We start from the raw sequence: 18,201 nt of genomic DNA on the forward strand, positions 1-18,201 counted from the left end.
TCCAGCAACATTTGAGAGGCTGATGGAACGAGTATTGGAAGGTGTACAAACTGATCCTGATAAGGTGAAAGCAGTGCATGACTGGCCAACACCAGACAATGTGGGAGAGCTAAGAAGTTTCTTGGGACTCTGTACCTACTACCGCAAATTTGTGAAGGACTTTGCAACTATAGCTGCTCCACTACATGATTTGACTTAAAAAGGCCAAAAGTTTGAATGGACAGTTTCTTGCCAGCATTCCTTCAAGACGTTGAAGGAAAAATTGGCCTCTGCTCCACTTTTAAGGCTTCCAGATCCCTCACTGCCGTACATACTGGATTGTGATGCTAGTAATGTCGGATTTGGAGGAGTGTTGTCTCAGAAAGTGGGCGAAAACGAACATGTGGTGGCCTACTTCAGTAGGGTGTTGAGTAGATCCACTATGTCATATGGGCCTTCCCATGGAGAAGACAACTTAGGAGACTTCCCTTTGGTCTTCCTGGGATTATACAACCACACCTTATCTCCTGGTTCAAAGCTGACTTCAGTAGATCTCTTATCATAAGATAGCTTCATCGAATCAGCAGACGTTTTCAGGTTTGAATGCACTTGATGGGGAATATCATCCATCCTTTCCGATAACACTTTCACAAACTCTGACACATTCTCAGGCAACTCTTCATAAGGTGGGCGTCCTGTTAACAGATCCACTGGCAACCGAAGTTCCCGACCAATCATCAACTTTGCTGGAGTATATCCAGTGGTTTCATGCTCTGCTGTCCTATAGGCCATCAACAGCAGAGGGAGTAAGACATCCCAGTCATCTTGACGGCTATTACAAAACTTTGCCAATTCCTGTCCCAATGTCCAGTTCTACTTTTCTACCATCCCATCAGACTGTGGGTGAAGTGGCGTTGTCCTGGTCTTTCGGGTGCCAAACAACTTGCAGCATTCTTGGAAGACAGCTGATTCAAAGTTAAGGCCTTGATCTGAATGCAGTTCATATGGCATACCAAATCTGAAGAAGAAGTCACTAATAGCCGAAGCTACAGTTGTAGCTTCCTAATTTGGTATTGCATATGCCTCAGGCCACTTGGTGAAATAATCCATCACCACACAAATGTACTTGTTTCCAGCACGAGTTTGGGGCAGAGGACCTGCAATGTCGACAGGTACTCTTTTCATTGGTGCACCAACTTGATATAACTTCATTGGAGCACGTCCCTTATGCTTGGGTACCCTTTTAGCACAACATGTACTGCATGTTCTGCACCATTCTTCCACATCTTGTCTCATACCTATCCAGTAAAATCTCTGTCGTAGGTGACTCAATGTTTTCTTAACTCCGAGATGTCCTCCTGTTACAGTATCATGGGATTGATGCAACATAACTTCCCGTAACTTCCTTGGTATAACCGTTTGCCAGTTCGTCACTTTCCCATCTGAAGTTCCCATCTCCGGAGAAGAATACCATCAAGTTTCAACTGGTCCCATTGTGCCCAATAGTTCTTTGTCACAGGGCTTAGACTAGACACCTTCTCCCAAGCAGGGCACAAAACATTGCTTATAGTCGGCTTGACTTCAGCTTGATGGCACCTGGTTAGTTCAACCTCTCTTTTGCAGCAATGTCTGCAGTCATTTTCGCAGGGTCTTTGGCTCAGTCCATCAGCATTACCACGGGATTTTCCTTCTCTATATTCAATATTATAATTATACTGGTCTATTTTTCCGATCCAACGTACCAGTTGTCCCTCTGGGTTCTTTAATGATCTTAAATAGCATAACGCAGCACGGTCTGTCCTGATGGTAAACCTTGCACCATAGAGGTAAGGATGGAAATATGTCAGATTCTTTACTATAGCAATGAGTTACCTCCGTGTTACACAGTAGTTCCTCTCTGGTGGTCTCTCAGACGTGACTTTCCGGATAAAATGTGGTCGGCGAGGTAAGCCAAAAGTGGTGCATGCCAACAGGCTTTGGCGTTATCACGGCCCAGGACATTTCAGTTGGGATGAAGTGAACAAAGGAACAAATGACGCTGCTGAAGAGGTGTCACCTGAAAAAGCCAACGTCGAAAAAGAAACTCTACTCAGTTTTGAGAAGGGAAACGATGAAGCTCTTGATGAAGTTACTACCACTGATGTGACTGTTACCAACGATAGGACATTTACTGATGAAGCAGATGAACCCCACATGAAGCAGAAGCCAACGAGACGGAGACCAGTACGGAAGAAGATACGTCCCGTAAAATTAAGAGACTTTGTTGAATTGTAATTTTGTGTTTGTAATTCTTTACATTTTAATTAAGTTATTGGTTTATTATATGTGGTTATTGTTCGGGACGAACAATACTAAGGAGGGGGCAGTGTTGCGTCAGCGAGGTCACGCCACATTTCTAGAACTATCCTGTTCCTTCGTGAATGCCCTAGCATTTACTAGATATATGTTAGTCTGGTATATATATAGGACGCTAACAACGTGACGAGACAAGAATGTGTATAGGTAGTGAGTAATTGAACTGCAGTCAGAAAGTATTGTTGAAGTTAATGTTCGTTGTTAAAACGTTTGTTATAGAGCGACTGTTGAAAATAAGTGTATCGGTAAAGTTATATTCGGAAAGAATAAACCAGTTTTATTAAGAAAGAACTTGTGTCACTAAAGTTTCGTCGGAACGAAGTTACGGAAAATCAATTAACGACTGGAGGCGTAACATTTCTTTTCTCGTTCTTCTTGTTTCTTTTGCTGTTCTTGTATTGCTGCCATCAAATCTGTTAAGTTGTAGTTTGATTTGTCACCTCTCGTTTCCATTTTTTTCTTCTTTTCTGTCCCACTCTCTGACACTAATTTGTTGCATATTTGCTTCTTTGTTAATTTCCTATAGAAATTCTTTCCGAGAAACTTCAGCGATACATGTCCTTTCTTGATTGAAACTTGTTTATTCTTTCTTAATACAAACTTTGTAATACACCTAACAACTTTTATAAATGACAGTGATTCACACACTTTACTTACGGTTCCTACTGTTCGCTTGACTCAATTATCTATATGCCGCTCGCTTTCTTTGCCAGGCTTATATATACACTTAAAAAGAAGGCATCTAGATCACACTCGAGCTGGCGGGCAAATTCGAGAAACTCTAGCGCGCATGTTCCCAGCGTCGCGTGACTTCCGCTGTCGTAACAGATGAATATATGTTGTGATAAGGATCTCAGTAATGCACATAGTATAACCATCTGTTTATTTCATTAAGTCTTCGATCTTGTGTCCCTTGGAACTAAGTCCACCTACAGGCTACAGCATGTAGGACTGTAAATTTACGTTCGGAAGTAACCCATCACAGTTTGTATAATTTGTGAGAACTATCCTGTGGTGCCAGGTGTTTTGTAGTTGTGCTGATTATGATTGTCAGGTAATCTGTGTTGTTGTTTGGGTTCTGAACTTTATCTATGAAGTCGAAGATCATGTTAATGATGGCTGTGATAACAGGGCTGGAGTTCGAGCTAGTTTTCATATTTTCTTTCGGCTGACTTCCGACTTTGTGATTGTAGTGTGTTGTTATGTTCTGTCTGTATGATTAGTAGCTGGTTCTTTCACTGATTGCTTTGTATGCGCCTTAGCAGCTGCAGCGTATGTTTTTATGGTTTGAGGTTCTAACAGCGCTTGGTGCTGATACAATCAGTGATGAGTTAAAAAAAAACAATAAATGCCCACTCTTGCATCGCAAAGCTTAGCGAATTGGTTGAAAAACTAACTTCCAGCACTTGCACATCAATACTTATTCACAACTTTCTTGCAAACAGTGAAAATGGTCATAAAATAAATTAGCTACATTCCCAGGTGATGTTAATAATAATGAAGAGTTAACGAGAACGAACGGTGGGACACACTGGCACAGGATCAAGGTTATCACACACTTCTCTAAAAATTTTCCTCCTAAAAACTCCCCCATTTTCAGCTGTTTTCAGCATCTCCCTTCATGAACTTATGTATAACGTATTGTTCAAGAATAAGAATAAAAAAAATATTATAATTTCATATAGACTATTGTTACGTGTACTTTACATAGATATAAGATATGAGTTAATAAATAAATTATCAATGCAAAATTGTGTATATTTACAAGATTTTAGGCACACAATAACCAAAATCAGAAACTCTAATACGAAAGGAAGTATGTTTAATATAAGAAAGAAGCGTTTCAGAAGAAAATTCACAACCTAAAAGACTACTAAAATTATTATTACTTGTAAGCACAAACAAAATATTATGTTGAAAATGTGTGTCGAAGTTCATACAATTAGGATAAGTATTTCAAATATGAGAACAAAACAAGCATGTGATCCTGATAGGGTTAATATACTGTTACGTATCCGTTCGTTAGTTAAATTTTCCGTAAAAATTCTTTCCGAAGAAACTTTACCGATACAAGTCCTTTCTTAAATAAAACTGGTTTATTCTTTCTGAATACAACTTTGCGATACACTTAATTTCAACAGTCGCGCTATAACAAACACTATAATTCACAACGAACGTCTCACGTGCTCAACAGTATTCTCTCTCTCCGCAGTTCAATTACACATTACCTCACGTTCAGTTCTTACCGGTTTATATATACAAGACTACGACTTATCTAGTAGGTTCTCGACAATTAGGGAAGGGACGTGAACGTTCGAGAAGGACGTGGCGTGATACTAGTCACGTGCCCTCCGCTGTCGCAACAATACTTATAATGTGTGATTTATGGTTAAAACTAAAGCCTGTGCAATTGGCTACTCCATAACTCACTGTTAGAAGGTTGGTGAAATGATTAAAATATTTCTAAGAATCTAATTACAGAGAACATAAAATTCCCCATTTTTATCTGAACACCCATTTAAAAAATAAATTCTCCACACAATTTCTTTTATTTTCTCTCCATTGGTTTAATTTTCCTCCATTAATGAAGAATTTTCCCCAAATTTAGCAACCCTGAGCACTTCTTCCTCATCAAGTGGAGAGTGCGGCCGCCCCCCAAGACCTCCACTTTCCGCGTCCTCGTTCTGAGGTATCATTCGCAACCTGAAGTCGAATTAAGTTGCTTTATTAAAATGTTAAATATATATCGATCTGTTCCAGGCATGGCTGAGTTTTTAGCTTGATCGGACTATTAATCCGAGGGTTCGTGGCTCACAACCCGTTTCAGCAAAAACTCTCTTCACACTTTTCGACTGCAAGTATGTAATAAGGATATTGGTCAAATCCCACTTTTTGATTAGACAAGAGCAATCTAAAAATTAGTGGTGAGTGCTTTTGAGTAGCTGCCTTCCTTCTGCACAGATAACCTTATGAATAGCTTTGCACGAACATTCAAAAGAAACAAACATCTTCAGCGTATATTTTAATTATAGTATTTCATTTTTCATATATTAATGATATTTCAATTAGATATTTTATTCCGATCAGTCTATAACTTTAATACAAAACATATTCTCCCAACAATAATATACTTATCTGCGATGTAGTTAAAACCAAATAATACGAATACTTTATTTTACATTTCCGAAAATCTTTCATTTAGTTTGTTAAACAACTGATAGATGGTAGTAAAATAGCATATACGTTATTATAAGTAAAAGCGCGAAACTTAATGTTATCCCTTCAAGCTTGAAAGTTGTAGTATGTATTGAGAAGGTGATTTATATTTTTAGTAACATTGAAATTAAAGAATAGTTGTTTTGAGTGATTTTCTCTTGTGCACTTTAACAATAGAATTATGAATGATATTTTGTGGCTACACTAACTGTTATTTAATTGCAATTACTATTGATAGTGAATAGTAATTTAGTATAACAACACGCTAAATACCCATCTTTAAATTTCTAAACCATCGATATCGACCATGTCAGACATTGAAAGCCAAGGGCTAATTGACATATCGAAATTTTATCGTAAGGTGAGTAGTTTTAATCTTACTCTATCTTACGTCTTAGACTCGTTAGAGGCCTGTTTTTGAATTCTGTCACTGTTAGCTATTTTAGTATTTACTAAAATTTACAATGTTTCCTACATTATTATTAATTTTGTATCGCTGTTTATTCTAGAGAATATGGAATATATAATATTAATAATAATCAGTAGTAATAGTAACGACCCTTTTATCTATTAGTTAATAGTAATAATAATGGTGATGGTGATATAGCAATTTTAAGTTATAACTTTTTTTTTTTTTTATTGGTATTACTTTTGTAAACAGTATGACCATGGGTACTTAAGTTTTTGCTTCTTCAAACTTGTAAGTTTAATGGCTTTAGTTTTTATCTGTTTGAATGGTTATGACCCCAAACAGATTGAAAATACAGAATCACGGAGTTATGATGGGGATTTGTTATACATGTATAATGTACAGTAGATTAAGTTGTAAAAACAGAGCAGTTGATTTTGGTGATATTTATAGTACTCGTCAAAAAAAGATAGCGAATTTCATATTCTTGACATGAAACGAATGAATTATTAATGTAAAAGCATTGTTAAAGAAAAAATATTAATGCACATCTATGTTTCATTTTAGGCCTCTATATACATAGATTGTGACACTTAAATTATAATTATCATAGCTGAACTGAACAAAAGTTACAAAAAAGAGATACTATAAGATGTAGAGAATAAAGGATCATTCAGTCCCTGCATAACCACTTTAAAGAAATACAAATTAAGTTCATCCTTTATTTTTAAGGAAATCAATGATTTCCCTATTAAACTTGTATAAAGTGTTCGTCTCCATTACTGCTGAGAACAACTCATTTCAAAAACATATCACTCTTTGAAAAGATAAACTGGATCTTAGCTGTGTTTTCTAAAAATTAAATTTGTGTCTGTTCATCCTGTTGTTCTCATAATTCCAAACTAAGAAGTTAAAGGTCTTCATCCTGTAATTCAGTAATATCACTTCTTAAGATAATCCCCAGAATTATCCTAGTAGCTCTCAACTGAACCTCTTTCAATAAGTCAATATTGCTTCTTACTATTATTTTAGTTCATGTTAGCTTAAGCAAGCTTTGTATGGGGCCCCTGCTGAGCAAACACTGCTTCTGATTTGAGTGGTTGATCCACTACTATACACGGTTCCTTGTCTTCAGTCACATTATTGAGTGGCTTCCTATTTATATTAAATCTGATCCAACTTTTGATAACCTAAATGCATTACCTTGAACTTAATATAACTAAAGATCATTTTCTATCTATTGATACAACTACCAATTGATTCATGCATTTTGTAATACATCAGCTGTTCAGTACAATTAGATATACCCAGGAATTTAATGATATCAGCAAACTTAACTAACTTATTAATTATGCCGTTATAAATATCATTAATATAAATAAAAAAAATAAAGACCCAAGCACTGACTCCTGAAGCACTCTACTAATTGCAGTTTAACTAAACTTTATTAATAACGATATTTTGCTTTCTCCCATCCAACCTTCCTACAATGCAATTAAACACTTTACCAGAATAATTTTTTGTGAGGTATGTTATTAAAATCATTTTTTTTGCAAACATACCCTTTCTATCAATAGGATATCACACACAATATTTCAACTTTGAGATGATTAGCCTTTTCACAGATTTATAAATAGTAGTTTATGGGGTTTTCAAGTGTCAGATTGCTAAAATAGAAAGAGTTGGGTGTTTATTTTTGAGCTTTAGACCATTTTCTTTTTGTCTTGGTTGTTTCAACTTTTCGTTATTACGTTTATCATGATAAGGTTACTAATTCTCATGAAAATGATGTTACTTAGTACTCTGTCATTCCCATTATAAAGGTAACTACTCCAAATTGATGTATAAAAAGTTAGATACAGTGTAACAGCCTCATTATAAAGATGACTTATCTTAACTCCAAACTGATGTATAAGAATTAAGGTACAGTTTAACAACTTTAAGATTGATTAGTAAAGGTTGACATAACATTGTATATATTTTAATAAAAAATTAACTACAATTTCCAAACAATTAAAACTGATATATTTTTATTTAATTTTGTTATAATATAGAATCCAGTTGTGGCTACCTGGCAACCTAGAAAAGTAATGGCCCCCGAAGTGCATCATCTTCCAACTCTTAAAGTGTCAGATGGTATAGGAAGTCAAGTTCATACCTTGGGTAGTGAAAAGGTCATATTAAAAAAATGGAAGGTGCATTGAAGTTTTAGTATATGTTGTGAAGTCTAAGTTAAGGAACATGTATTACACATAACTGTTTGTTCATGTTTGATTCAACTTTTATAAAAAAAAATCAAAGTAAAGTCAAGTTCATTGTTTGGGTATTGAAAAAAATCACCTTAAAAATATAAAGATGTATATTCTATGTTATACATCTTAACAGAATTAAAGAGTACTTATCGATTATTTATTATAGATTATACAACTAAATGTAACTGTTTGTATCTTTGTATTCTAGAGGTAAGTTTTTTTTGTGTGTAAACTTAACATGATGACAAGAAGGGATCACTGTTTTCCTTCAAGGTTGTCCTTGCAACCCATCAGGAAATTATCGATTCCCTTCTTAAGCTCCTGTAAAGTACTGGCCTCCACTACTTGTTATGGAAACTTGTTCCACAAATCACCCTTAAAAAAGAATAATAATAAAACAGGAGCCTAGCTTTCTTCTCCAAACTTTAACTTGTATCTTCCCATCTTATTTTCTTTAGAATACAGTATAAAGAAATTAGAGGCCTTAATAATATCAGTCCCAATGAGCATTCTTCTAAACTTCAACAAAATCTATTCTTACCCTTCCCTTCTTAAGAGAAAATAAGTAAAGACATGTAAACCTTTCCGTGTAGGATAACCCATCCATACTTAGAATCATTGTAGTAGCCTCCTTTTAACACTTTCCAATAAGTCTTTCTTAGACAAGAAGACCAAAATTGCACACAAGTGTTCCAATGAGACCCAATTAATGATATGTATGGAGATAATTATGTTCCTTGACTTGAAATCAGTCTATATATATAAAGCACAAAAACCTGTGTCTGTCTGTTATCTAGCTACTTTGTGGGATGATAGTTTGGAAGAAGAGGTATGTTAATGGGTATTCACAATCCCCTTCATTCCCATTATTGCTCTTATTGAGCATTTATTATATTTGACACAAGTTAATGTTAACTACACATCCTTACACCAAAAACAAAAAATACAATTTTCTATAAAACAGCATACACACAGTGGGAGGGGAGGGAACACAAGTATCTTGTATATCTTGGAGAGTACACTAGCATTCTGTGGAGGAGTGCAATGAAAAAAATGCATGCCACTATTGCAATACTACATAAACTCAGCTGATGTTTTTACCCCAACAACCACCTTAAGGCTGATGGGAAGAGCCATTTTTCAAGTTTTAACCACTTCCTACTCTAACCCATGACATTTCAACTTTGGCCCATAAGACACTTTTGTGACCAATGACCCTCACTTAATTAACCATGTAGAATTCTGTGGAACGACATTAAGAGCTGGATGTTGAAAGTGGGTAACTGAAAGCACTCCTACTGCCACTACCTCTTCCTACAAAGTCACTCTGACCACTGCATGTTTTATACCATGTTTTGGTATATACATATTGAATTCCTAAAGTTTATACAAAACTTTTGGTGAGGTAATAATGAATACTCGGAGGACAAAATAGTTTGGATTTGATTGGCAGAAACTGCTAAATAATATTGAATTTGGTTAGCAATTAGCAAATATTGCTTAGCATCTTTATCACATTCATAATTTTTAACACATTATGGCAACTAAATGTAGCACTAAGTCTTAACTCTATGTAAAAACATCCATTATGAAAAAGAGGTAAATGGTATGTTTGTATTCTAATAACACTTATTCAGCTTTAAACCCTAATATTTCATTGTACCATACATAGCATTTTATGAACAAAATAATTCCTGGTATATAAAGTAAAACTTCAAAACAGTCAGAAATGCCAAATGTCTCAACTGTCACGAAATAATTCAACAATTGATTAAACAGGGAAAGAAGTGACTTGAAGATATTCCAATGGAACAAAGTTGCCACAAATCATTTTTGAAATCTAGTTTTTCTTTTTTCTCTCCCTTAGTGTGAGAAATGCAACTTTTTCTCTAATTCTCCTCATCTTCTGTAATTTATTTACAACCCTCCACAAAATGTGAAATTTAACTTAAATCACTTATTATGATATTGTAATTACCCAGATAAAGCATAATTTTCATAGCCTTCAAGTTTGTTTGGTTACAGGGTTATCAAATTGAAAATCAGACCTGTCTTGCCACACCCACCTGTTACGTCCTCTCTTTCAGGATTTGTCAGTAGTTTTCTCATGTTCAATATTATATTATTTTTAACAAATAGAAGGCCAAGGTTTTCATCTATCAAATTATGTATTATATTACTTGTTTTATTATATTATTTATATTAATATTATATTATATTATTTTTAACAAATAGAAGGCCAAGGTTTTCATCTATCAAATTATGTATTATATTACTTGTTTTCTGTACAGAAAAATTTTAATTTCACTTTCATAACAAGCTTCCTTCCCACGGCAAATGCATTGACTAGCCTGGTAAAATTTGTAATGCCTATTGTCACATAGATAGAAAGCCAGAAAAATTGTGATAGTTGTGGGACATTGTCTGCTTTTTGCCTGTTATTATTCTATTTTCTTTGATGCATTATTTAATTAAATAAAAACTATTTAGTGCTCTACTACCATTAGTATAAAAAAAATTAGTTAAATGTGATTGAGTTGACAGAAAAAAAGGCCCAGGTAAGTATTTTATTTTTTGTTTTTCATGTGTATACTTTATTTATTATTATAAAAGTAACTCAAAGGTAAAAAAGGTAACTCTTTAGGTTAAAGTTAAATTAGGTCAAATAAAAATAATAATAATGTAATAAAAAAAATTTTCATAAGACATGCACATGAGCAGCTTGGAGTAGCTCATGGGTAATGTAGTTCGATAGTCTAACATGATCCTCGTGTTCCCCAAGTCATTTACAACTTATAATATAATGGATAGCTTATGATAACTTAGATTATTTTTCTGTGTGTATTTACGAGGTAGGTCAAATTGACCAACCTTGTATAGAGTTAGCGTAGAGAAAATAACAGATAAAATATAAAGTTTTACTGAAAAATCTGTTTGAAATATATTTAGGAGGTTTTACAGATTATGCAGATGACATTTGAGATGAAGAAAAGTATTTTTAATCTTAGCGTGAAAATCATTTTGCACTGAAACTGGTAAAAAAATCACTCGATATATTCATGGAGAAATCTTTAGTGAAAAGACTTCATTAAAAACTGATTTTTTGTATACAAACGACTTGTAATGTTTACTAAAAGTACCAAATTTTGTGAAGATACACATACTATATTAAAATTTATAGTATTAGAACTATATAGAAGTAAAAATGGTCATGTGGTCAGTCTTTGGGACCAAGCCCATATTGAGAGAGTTCGTAACCAGCTAAATGTGCAGTGCACGTACTTTACGTACATAGTCTAGTCTAGTTGGCTAGGCTGCAAAGTCAACTGAGTGCATTCCAAACATCATGAACAGACTACTACAAAATGTATGTGTTTGCGATATGCACATGACAACATGTGAAACTATTATGGCACTTTCAGTGTGTTGATGGAGGTCTCAAAGACAACATATAAGAGAAAGGAATGATTTGCACATTATGCTAAAAAAATTGAAAGTGATTTGCAAGTGGGGGTTGTTTTGATTTGCAAATTGTGATTCAGAACCAGATATTTTGTCCCATGGTACAATAATAATGTTATAAATAAATTGTGTGAAAGTTATGATTTTTGTGTTATTTATCATAACATCCACCCACACTTTTTTCTTAAGTTTATAACCCAGAGGAAGGATGGTTACCTCAGCTTGTATGTTTATAAATACACCCAAAAATTATATTAGCTTAAATAAACAGAGCAGTGCTTTGATGGCTTGAGTGACTTATCCACTACTATGCCAAGATTCTTTATCAGTCATGCTATTGAGTTGGTTCCCATGTGTAATATCTGTGTGATCCAAATTATAATTCAAATGCATTACTTTGCACTTACTATTGTTAAAGGTCATTAATCCAACCCATTCTGTAGTATCTTAGTATCTTCAATACAACTGCCTAGGAGGTTTGTCATCACAAGCTTTAGTAATTTACTTGTTATATCAGTATTATTAATGTAAATGGGAAAGAGCAAAGATTCGAGCATCAATAGCTGAAGTACTCAACAAATAACAATGAACTTGAATATGTTGATAACATTTTGCTTTCTACATCCATCTACCCACTCTTTATTGACTGACTAAAAATATAAGAGAGAGAGAGAATTGCATCTCTAAAACTCTGTGGAGAAATCTTGTCTGTACTTGATGCATTTATCATCTTTTTAGTCACTAGAAAGGGACTGATATCTAAATATTTCATGAAATGCTCAGTCAAAAATATTGCTAATATCTTCTTTTATAAATACAGAAGTAAACATTTAAAACTCATCCACCTCAAAATCTTCAACAAAAACTTTGCTATCATTATCCAGTGGTTCACTTACAAATGTAACTCGTGATTAGAGAATCGAAGGTTCAATTTATCCAAAGTAATGTTGTATATTCTTAAAGAGGGATACTTGTACTCTGTTACATTGAGCTTCTTTTACTTGAAGTTGTGTGTTATACAGTTGTTTCTGCATGTGCATTCAAGCAGTCAAATGGTTTAGATATTACATCAAAACATAAACCACTGAAATCCTTGAATTGCTATTAAGGACATATAATATACACATGGTTTATGCTTATGTAAAAATTTCACAGTTTGCCACAGTTAAAAGTTGAACCTCTTCATGTTAAAAACATTATTTTATTATATTAATAAACTACATCTACAAACAACACCCTTGATAACTGTTCATGTGTAAAAGCAAAAAAGCAATTTGTTGGAAGACTAATACATCATGTTTTTGAGGAGTTTTTGAATCAGAAGTTCGTGAACATTTATTTGCATGTTAAAAAGCAGATGAAAACATTAAAATTATAGGCAGCCTAATAATCAATGTTAAGCTGTATATGCTTGCTCTCTTGTGAAGTAAGTTTTTAAGATAGCATTAGCGTGGATTAAAAATAAATCTTTTCTTTTGGTACTCTGCCTTCAGGGTGTTATTTTTTTTTTAATTGGTGCAGTTTTGCTACCTTTAAAAAATTTAGGCTTCAGGACTAAGAGTCAAACAATCTGGTTTTCTTTTATTTGGTATAGGAATTTATTTTTTATTTTAGAGATATTGAAATTGGTGGCATTATGTAATAATTGTTAATTATCTGCCACACTTGTTGGTTAGGTAGTTTATTGAGAAATAAGTTGATATTTGGTTCTTGGTTATTTCTGTGAATTTTTGAAACTTGTAGTTTTACCTGTTTTGACAAAAATCTCTAAATTTATGTATTTTTTTCCCTTAAATGTGTGTCAAATGCTGTACATGTAAAAAATTTTTATCTACCTCTGTTTTCTTTTAGAATGATAGAATGATGCTTAGTGAATATGAAGAAATGAGACAGAAGAATATTGCAGAAAAATTGGCTATGCTACAGTCTCTTCAAATTATAAAGGTTTTTTTTCTCTTTTTTTCAGTAAAAGTTGATATGTTCAAGTTTGCAGGTTTCTGATAGTATTGTGGCTTATTCTCTTGTGTAGGTATTCTATATGGTAATGTTACCTTCCATAGTTATAGTTAATGAATACTGATTTGATGATACAGAGTTCTGTAAAATAAACTAAGATACCATGAAAGTAAATCATGTTGAGTAAATTTAAGAAGAAAAAATATGCTGTTTTCATTGTTGATGTTGTTAAAATAAAATTGTTTCTGGATACATGCAACAAAAAAGTTAAGGTGGGTAGGTAAAAAAATTTCTTTTATTAACTCTGTTGACTTAAGAACATGGTTTTTGAAACCATCATGCACTTTGTGTTTAAGCATTATGATAGTTTTTATTTTTTTTAATGACATTAACACACGAATTTCTTTCAATAATTCAATACTTTTAATTTTAGAGGTTACATTTCAGACATGTCAAGTAATCGCAAGCACCCCAAACATCGAGCAGCTTGCAGAACTTTCTGAGATGATAACTCTCCTCTTCACACAGTTTAGCCAGGGAGACTTGCATGCCACTAGCCTCAAGGCAACTCTTACCTAGTTTCACGTGAATTGTGCTACTGCATGATGACATTGTCACAAAAGCCCTCCACCAATAAGAGGGCAAAACACCTCCATGCACTTGAACTGATGGTACAGAGCTCTAGATAAGATTTTAGGTCAATGAGTATTTACTCCATGAAATCCAACTCCATGGTGAAAAGCAAAATTTCAATGAGAATTTAAAACAATCTACCTTTTTCTCCTTAAGGTACAAAATTCTTCTTACATATTATAAATTCTAAGCCTTAGGCTTTATAATAAGTAAATATTTGTATCTTAAGGAAAAAAAAAAGGTACATGTACAAATCATTACCTTGACATTGCTCTGCCACATAGAGGTAGTCTTCAGTCTAAAGGTAGAAAAAAGCCATTCTTTCTTAAAGTATTCCCCTGCAGTCATGTATTACAAAAGTGGCCTGCTCAAAATCTGATATGAATAACTGAGTTTATAACTGACTAGTATCTTTGCACTTGTGTCTAAGTCTCTTACAGTTCTGTGTCTGCTAAATAATATACCCAAAACTGTAATTAGACTTAAAAGATTCCAGCACTTTCTGTGTGTAAATACCAACAACTTGAACTGTTTAACTTCAAAAACTTTCACATATTTACATGTTAAACTGCATAAACGTCAAGTTCAGTGCAAGAAATGATGAGATCATCTATTTTCCGACCGATCTTAGCACTGTCTTCAGTTTTATCATCTCGAGTGAAATATTTTTTGTGTAATTCTTCTTAAGTCCTTCTGGTCACACACTAACCTGTCGATGAAACAACATTTTTGTGATCTGTGTATCGTGAGTGCTTGATAGAGTCGGTTTATATATAAAAAAAAAAAAGAGCTTTTGCTGACTCAAATTACATTAGACTGACCAGTTCCACTAGAATTGAAGTGGCATGTCATATTTACCTGGATAGTGGGAAACCAAGTTGTGTCTGCTCAATTAGCTTACATAAATTTATGCCAGATGAAAACAATAAATCTATTCCGGCCAATTTTCGAAGTATTTTTTATACCAAGATCTGATTTTTAATGCTTTTTTTTAGGGAAAATACGCATGAATACGCAGTACGCATCCTTATCTATAGCTCTGATGCTAACTTCATTCTTTTCCTTGGCAAGGCTTTGAACAAACATGTTTAATTGTTTTGTTCGAATTCATTTTATTGAGATTTGCATCATTAATCCTCACTCCACTGGCATCTTTTTCTGTGCATATCAAGAAGTTTTAGTGAGTTACATTCAAAATTTGTTTAAATTCTTTCTTCTCATGCTATGCCAATAAATATAGCATAAAAAACATGGCTAATAATACATACTTTAATAGTATATAACTTTAACTTCTAAATTTTAGATGGCAATACTTAAAAAAAAAAATTCTTGAATTTCCCCTAGTATAAAAATTGACATATTCTCTTTAGCCATCCCCTCTTCTCTAATTTATTTACCACACCTCCAAGAAGTATGAAATCTAATGTAAATTACTCATTATAATGTGTCATCACTCAGGGAAAATATAATTTGTATAGTCTTCAATCTTATTTGGTTACAGAGCACCAAATAAAAAATCAGGCCCCTCTTGCCACACCCATCTGTCACATCCTCTTTTTCAGAAATTGCCAATAGTTTTCTCTGACATTCAATACTATATTATATGTAATCAGTAGAAAGCAAAGGTTTTAATCTATCAAAGGATGCATTATATTACATTGCTTTCTGTACAGGGAATTGTCAGTTCCAATTCCAGTTTAACCTTTATTCCAATGGGAATTACATTGATGAGCTTAAATGAATTTTTAATGGCTCTTGTCGCACAATTAGAAAGCCAGAAAACTTGATAGTTATAGGGCATTGTCTGCATTTGCCTGTTATAATTCTCTTTTCTTTGGTGCATTATTTAATTAAATACTAAATTTAGCGCAGTCCTATCATTAGTATAAATAAAAAGGATTGTGTCATTGACAGTCAACAGCAAAAAAAAAAAAAAAAAAACAAAAAAAAAAAAGAGGCAACAACAACCCAGGTAAGTACTTTAATTCTTGTTTTTCATATGTAATCTTTATATATATTATTACAAGATAAATAATAAAATTGTTAATTTAAAAATTGCAAGTACGGATCATAAATAAAATAAGGAAACAAGGCGGGATACTGTAGGCATTATTTACTCAAACAACAAACTATTATTTTGGCTCCATGCTCTTACCTAGAATTACATTTGGTGGTGTCAGAATAGGGATTTATAGTTTGAGTAAATAATGTCTGCAATCACTATTTGCAGGTTTTTAAATTCCCAATGTTTTATTTATTTTGTTTGCTCAACTATGAGCAAAGGATTACTTGATATGGAAGTTGACTTTATACATTGTAATTATAATATACATAGTTAGTAGCTAGCTGATACGGTTTTTGATGATTTACTGTAGTTATTGACTATTTGATCTCGTTAGTTCAAGATGTAAAATATTAAGCTGCAACTGGAGATTGTCGTGGAGATTTGTTTGAGAATGTAGTGAGCATTTATAGTTTGCATAATTAAATTATCTATGATATAATGTATAGCAATGGACAAATACATGCCTAGACTGAGACACTACCTTCATTAAGCACATATAAAATTTTACCAGTAGAAAAGCAGCCTTTTCGAATAAAACTTACATCTAAAACATTATTTTAAATAAACCTTTGTGTCTTTTAAAGTAATTATTCTATGAATGTGTGTAATAAAAAATTTAATTTTTATATATATACTCCTTCACTTCATACATAATATAGGGTTTGGCTCCTGAATAGTGTACAAAGCATTTAGTGTCTACATGTTAGTTATCTAATTTTCTTCTATTATTAGCTGGTAATTCAGGTTTCACCCTGTAATTAATATTTTTAAAGGAACACCAGATATTTTTAAGAAAGCTAACTTCAGGGAATAATGATAACATCATTTACACTAAAAATAATGATGTTTTTTTTTTTCATTATGTAAAATATCAAAGAAACAAATTGACTTTTCAATACTCCTACAACCTTTGCAGTACCTTATTTAGTATTCTTAAGAAAGTTTGGGTGCAATATATTGAGCTGTTTTTGCTGGCAAAAGAATAAGAAGAAGAATTACAAACAGGCCATTTTGAGCAGATTTTCTTTTCTTTGTAAGTCTAACATGTGTGCTTTTATTGTGCATTTTTATATGTGTACAACCTTAGCTGTCAATATTAAAGGTTGTGCAATTCCTTTTGATCCCTATTATGAACCACTATTGTGGTTTGATAAAAGTAACTAAAATGTAAAAATAGTAAACTAGGTTCATAAGGTATGCTCATGAGTAGCTCGTGTGTAATGTAATTTGATAGCATAACATGACCTGCATGTCCTCCAAATGACTTACAATTTATAATGGTGCAAATAGTAGCTAGACCTGGTTCAAAGAGTATTAAAATAATAAAGTTAAGTATAAATAGATGTATACTTTTACGAGTTTAAAGCTATTTAGGATAAACAGTTTCATGTTACAATTTGAAGTCTTTTTTAGAAAGAAAAAAGGATAATTAAAATTTTTGTGTGTGTGAGTTATTATGGGACCCGTCATATAGTTGAACCTTGTATAGACTCATAATAGAAGTAGGTTAGAGAAAATAACAGATAAAATATGAAGTTTTACTAAAAAAAAATGTGCAATTTATTTAGGAGATCTTGGAGATTATGCAAATGAAATATGAGATTTTTAAGACTAATAAAAGTATTTTTAATCTTAACATGTAAATTACTTTGCACTCAGACTAGTAAAAAAAATGTATAATCATGGAAAAATCTTTAGCAAAATACTTCATTAAAAATACTGATTTGTGTGTGTGTGTGTGTGTGTGTGTGTGTGTAGTACAAAAGAGCTGTAATGTTTACTAATGACAGCAAAATGGTTACCAGGTTGGCAATGACAGCAATTTATACTTGGTCTTTGGGGGTGGTATTGGTTACACTTCCGGCCTTTTTATT

General features: G+C 33.1%; 1 protein-coding gene across 1 annotated transcript in view; it reads left to right on the top strand.

The window, feature by feature from the left end:
- The first annotated feature begins 5,611 nt into the window (after positions 1-5,611).
- LOC106469925 overlaps positions 5,612-18,201 on the top strand; it is a 21,708-nt gene continuing 9,118 nt past the window's right edge. The window contains exons 1-3 of the mRNA XM_013930443.2: positions 5,612-5,911; positions 8,014-8,154; positions 13,525-13,617. Coding sequence (XP_013785897.1) covers positions 5,858-5,911; positions 8,014-8,154; positions 13,525-13,617 — 288 coding nt within the window. The 5' untranslated portion in view covers positions 5,612-5,857. The remainder of the gene's footprint in view (positions 5,912-8,013; positions 8,155-13,524; positions 13,618-18,201) is intronic.

The sequence above is a fragment of the Limulus polyphemus genome, unplaced genomic scaffold (assembly GCF_000517525.1).
Source record: "Limulus polyphemus unplaced genomic scaffold, Limulus_polyphemus-2.1.2 Scaffold3725, whole genome shotgun sequence".
NCBI lineage: Eukaryota > Metazoa > Arthropoda > Merostomata > Xiphosura > Limulidae > Limulus > Limulus polyphemus.